This window comes from Sphaeramia orbicularis, chromosome 17 (genome assembly GCF_902148855.1).
Source record: "Sphaeramia orbicularis chromosome 17, fSphaOr1.1, whole genome shotgun sequence".
Lineage (NCBI taxonomy): Eukaryota > Metazoa > Chordata > Actinopteri > Kurtiformes > Apogonidae > Sphaeramia > Sphaeramia orbicularis.
The window spans coordinates 5,091,323-5,096,300 of NC_043973.1; the positions used below are offsets into that span (position 1 = coordinate 5,091,323).

The following is a 4,978-nucleotide window of genomic DNA, read 5'->3' on the forward strand; positions in this document are numbered from 1 at the left end:
TTGTTTTTTTTGTTTTTTGGTTTTTTTTTGGGGGTTGTAAACATGTCAAATTAAATCCTCCGGTTAGGCTATATAATCTATTTTGATATTTGAAGTTTCAATAGGCAATTTCATGATTGTTAAGTTGTATTAAGTGTAAGGGAGAATAGAACATTGTGTTATAATGTTTTTTTTTTCCTCCTGACGGGATAATTCTAGATTCTGAATAGACTCTTCCAAATTGACCCAGATTGTATTGTGCAGGTGTAGAAAACGAACAGTAGCCTATGTAAGTTTATAGTCAGACTCAAAGTCATCATGCCTATTTAAACGTATCCTTCAAAATGAATTTCAAAAGGCATTACTGAAAAAAAAATCCTGATATTTTGAATAAACATGTGTTTAGGGAGGCTGGATGTAAGTTTCTGGAGCGTCCTGACCCATCTGTCAGCCCATAGCGACACATTACACTTAGGCCTGATTAGCAAATGTACAACATTTGCAGAAAACGACTGTCCAACAATGTTCAATTGTCAACAATTGTCCCTTGTCCCAATCCTGTACTGAACAGTAAATAAAAATTGTTCACATTCTGTCCTGACAGTCCTGAAAGGAAATATGGTGGATTTGAACATCAAATGTAAATGACTGAAAGGCATTTAATAGAGAATATTGTTATGGTAGCGTAAACACATTTCTACTTTTTCTCTTGTCTTACTTGTATCTTTCTTTCATGATGCAAATGAAAGGAAAGGGAAAAAATACATCTGATCATTAGCTTGTTGTTATTAAAATCCTTTTTCCGGAGTCTAAACGATCTTGACCTTGTCGCAGAACGTATACGTCTATCTGACCAGACGATAATAAGGCTGCATAATACAGTCATATGATATTCATAAAGGAATTATGTGGAAGGCTATTCAAAAACTGAATTGTTTTATTTGCACATTTGATATAAATATAAATCAGTGTACAACAGTATAAAAATAGTATTTCATCCCATTGTAATTAAATTTAAAAAAAACATATATTATCATATGATAAATTAAATACAAGATTGCCAGTTGCTTCAATTACAAAAATAAAATTACTAAAATTATGAAAATATATACATACATCGGTTCAACTGTACAGTAAGTTTTACAGAGTGCTTTAACATTAATAACAGGAGCTCTTCCTCTTCACAGTGTTCACATTTACAGAGTGCAATTTACAGGACAGCTCGGAAACAGCCACCAGGTTACAGTTCTGTTTTTAGGCCACTAGGCCAAACGGAGGCTCGTTTTCTATATCGGTGAGGCTCGCTTTGGTGTGCAATTTCCGTGGATCTTCTGGCGTCCACACCTTGGCCGTGCGGATAATGTTCTGCTCCCGAAGTTGTTTTTCGTCCGACCAGGACAGGGAGTGACCAGCCAGAGGAGGCAGGCCGTAGTCCGGATCGCTCGGCGAGGGAGACCCTGGTAGGAAAAAAGACAAGAAAACTTTAAAATCAATGCTGAAAGATTTTCATTTCCATCCCTGTCAGTTTGTTTCTCGTGGCTGTTTGTAAGGCTTAAAGGCATGTTCCACTTGGAGGCGTGTGTGAGAGCTCTAACACATACTTAGAGGAACAGCTGCCGAAAAATGAAAAATAAATAAATAAAATAAACGACTCTTTCACAGTAAAAACAACCGGGGAGAGGCAGCACCTAAGGTGCCAATTCTCTAAGTCGTCGCTTTGAACGAATAGTTTTATTTGGACCTACTTGTTCCTCTGTGACATATGATGACTTTCTTTGGCTGCGCGTGCGTCTCGCTGCCGGACGTCCTGATGGGCAGATCAGACTGCACGAGCTCGGCGAGGAAGTTGATGTATCCGATGGCGAGTCTCAGAGTGTCCACCTTAGACAGTCTTTTCTCATAGGGCAGGGTGGGGATGTGTGAGCGCAGCCCCTCGAAGGCGTCATTAATGGACTGCATCCTCCGCCTCTCCCTGACGTTGGCCGCTTGCCTCAGCTGCTGCATCTCCACCTCGGACCTCATCCGCCTCCTCCGCTTCAGCAGTGGCCCGCTGTGATGGTGACCCATCTGGGGAGAGAGCTCCTCCGGCGTGCTGTCCGCGCAGCCGTACGAAAACGTGGAAGACGAGGAGGAGAAGGACAAGTTGCCGATGTCGTAGTCGCCATCGTGCGGCGCTGCTCTGCTGCCCTCCTTATAATAGTCTTGAAAATGGCTCGTGAGAAAGTCTACGTCGTCATCCAAAAAGTCATCCGTGTCCAAGTGCCCATCTCTAGAGGACTGGTCGGTGAAAAACTCGTCCTCGTCGAAATAAGGAGGGGAGGAGAAAGAGTCCAGTCCGGAGAAAGGGTCCAGCACACTGTCCATGTCTGTCCGCTGCTTGTCCTCCTGTTGCTGCCTGTTGTTCTCCCTTTGCTAACCTGTGGCTCTGTGCGTCTGCTCACGGTCAACAGTTAGTATTAGATGAAGAACCGGCACGCGAGGATTCTTTATAGCAACATACATAGTCGCGTGCCGTTTGCCAGGAGCGGTGACCAATCAGAGCTCGGTCCGCGAAACTCACCTCGCGATAATCGCTCCACTGAGCCACGCCTCCTGTCCCGCAGCGGGGAGGCCTTCAGTGACATCTTAACTGTGCAGTGACAGACTGCAGGTACAAATCTCTTCAGCTTGTTTTCCTCATTAATTCTAAGCCTCCTAAAAAACAGAAAAGTTTACAAATGTTTTTATGTCAGAAATAGCCTATGAGTTTCTGCTTGTAATAAAACAGCAGAGATGTTTCCATACACGCTTTGCAAATATAATTTTGATATTCCATGATGTTCTCTGATGTTAGGTGAAGACAAAATAATGATTTTTACTTATTTGATTAAAAACAATTAACAGAAATGGGGTTATTTATAATAAATCCCAAAAAGTAGTCTTATAGCTTACGCTGAGAAAGAAGTTATATATAAAATGTAGAACAGAATTGGGTGATGATTCGTATATTTCAAACAGGGTAGTTTTGACCAACCTAAAGTCGTGTGTGAAAGCAATACAAGGGTATTAGACGTTCCATTACCAATACGAACAGCGCTGAACGAACATTTGAATTTTATGAGAAAGCGCACAAAGAAAGGCGTCTTAGTCTGAAGCCAAATCTTCAAACATAAACCAAGAAGCAGTCTGTTGATCATTTTGAATCTGGCCACACATTAGGCCACAGATATTACGTTGTATTTGGAACCTGTACTTTACCTGGCAGATTTTGTTTTAAATGCAGCTTAAAATACCACATGCACAGACTTAATGATGAGGATAGATGCTATTTATCAGCCAAAGGTAACAACGCTGAGTGTAAACTGAGTGTAAAATGTTGATCAAAGTTCGGGCTTCAGTGCAACATATCGATGTGGGGCTATTGAAGTGTTATTGATGCGCTTGCTGGTAGTGTATCCTATATGAATTTATGTGTGTGTTATTTAACTACTCATTGTGGAGAGACAATGTGCTGCGCTGTTGCCTGTGTGTCCTCGATTGTCCAAGACCCATTTTTCCTATAGGAGACAATAAAGGCTCAAATATTATAAATTAAAATGTATGTATTTGTAGACAATGTATTCAGGACTTGGCTAGGGTCATGAAAAAATGAGGTGAGACATATGCAGTCAAAATGAAGCGCAACATCATGGCCATTTGCATTAAACTAAACTTCTCACGCCTTTCACCAGAGCGCGTTGTCACTTGGAATCGGGATGCGAAATTTGCTCTCGGATATCAAAATTATGTGCTTTGAATTGCTGTGTTTCTGTGTTTATTAAGAAAACTCTTGTAGTGCAGTTAGACCATTATGTATCAATGAATGAACATAATTTATCGCAGACACGGTTGGATGATAACGTATGTATTTGTGTATGTGTGTGTGTGTGTGTGTGTGTGTGTGTGTGTGTGTGTGTGTGTGTGTGTGTGTGTGTGTGAGTGACACATTGCATTCTAGGCTATGACATGCAAATAAAATATTCTCCTTGAGCCGCAGAACATGGACGTGTTAACTTGTAGAGAGGCAGGTCTTCTCTTGACAAAGGAATTCACATATAAACATTGTAACCGGTGCTTGTGAAGCCTCAGCCTCAGCCCAGTCATTTATTCAGCAGTAAATGGGCAGCGCTGCTGCCATAAATACATGCACCAGTAGAATGGTCGATGCGCCACTTGTGCCAGCCAGTGCGGTTTTGATTGGGAGAACTGGTTAACAAATAAAAGCACAGTGGTGGCCCCGGGGCGCGCGCCTTACTGACACCTCACACGACAAATTAACACTCAGTGGTATAAGGAAAGGAGACTGCCCACCGGTTTGGGGTCTGTAAGTACGCATCTATTCAGTCCTTTCGGTGAAAGGGTTCACTTTGTTCACCAGAGAAAATAGACCTTTTGCAGAGACATGGTGTGTGTGTGTGTGTGTGTGTGTGTGTGTGTGTGTGTGTGTGTGTGTGTGTGTGTGTGTGTGTGTGTGTGGGTGTGTGTGGGTGTGTGTGTGTGTGTGTGTGTGTGTGTGCGCGCGGTGTACATGGCTGCTGTGGCAGACGGCTCCAACATGGGCCACGGCCGTGGGAAGAATACCACTTGCGCTCCTATCGTCAGTCAGTGCAACATGTCGCAGGCTATTATAAACTATGCTTGTATTGCTGTCTCCATAATGAAGCTGTAGGTGGGAACCCGTCTGCTTCAAAGAACAAGACAATACACGACATCCCGGTACCGACCAGGTGTTCCACACTCACGAACACACGAACAGAGCTCACACCACCTTCTACTCTCATACAAATAAATGAATTCATGATGTGAAACAGTGTCTTCTTAAACAAACATTACACACATGAAGTGACTAATCAACATAACATTTTCCGAGGTTCTCAGCCCCACTAACTATGGAACTGTCCAATGAAAACTAACTAGACAGTGTGTGTTATGATGTTTTGAAAATAATTCCACGTTCCGCATGGTAGGAGACATGAAGCCT

The 4,978-nt window shown here is 42.4% G+C and overlaps 1 protein-coding gene across 1 annotated transcript; it reads right to left on the minus strand.

The window, feature by feature from the left end:
- Positions 1-1,101: 1,101 nt before the first annotated feature.
- Positions 1,102-2,413, minus strand: ptf1a (pancreas associated transcription factor 1a). The gene is made up of 2 exons (XM_030161146.1): positions 1,725-2,413; positions 1,102-1,436 (listed from the first exon to the last, which is right to left on the minus strand). Exons 1-2 carry the CDS (start codon positions 2,341-2,343, stop codon positions 1,234-1,236), a joined length of 822 nt encoding a protein of 273 aa, XP_030017006.1. The 5' UTR covers positions 2,344-2,413; the 3' UTR covers positions 1,102-1,233.
- Between the last annotated feature and the right edge of the window lie 2,565 nt (positions 2,414-4,978).

Coding starts and splice junctions, on each gene's coding strand:
- ptf1a (XM_030161146.1), bottom strand. CDS start 2,343: ATGGACAGTGTGCTGGACCCTTTCTCCGGACTGGACTCTTTCTCCTCC. Junction 1,437..1,724: donor CATATGTCACAGAGGAACAA/GTAGGTCCAAAT, acceptor TTTTCCTACCAG/GGTCTCCCTCGCCGAGCGAT.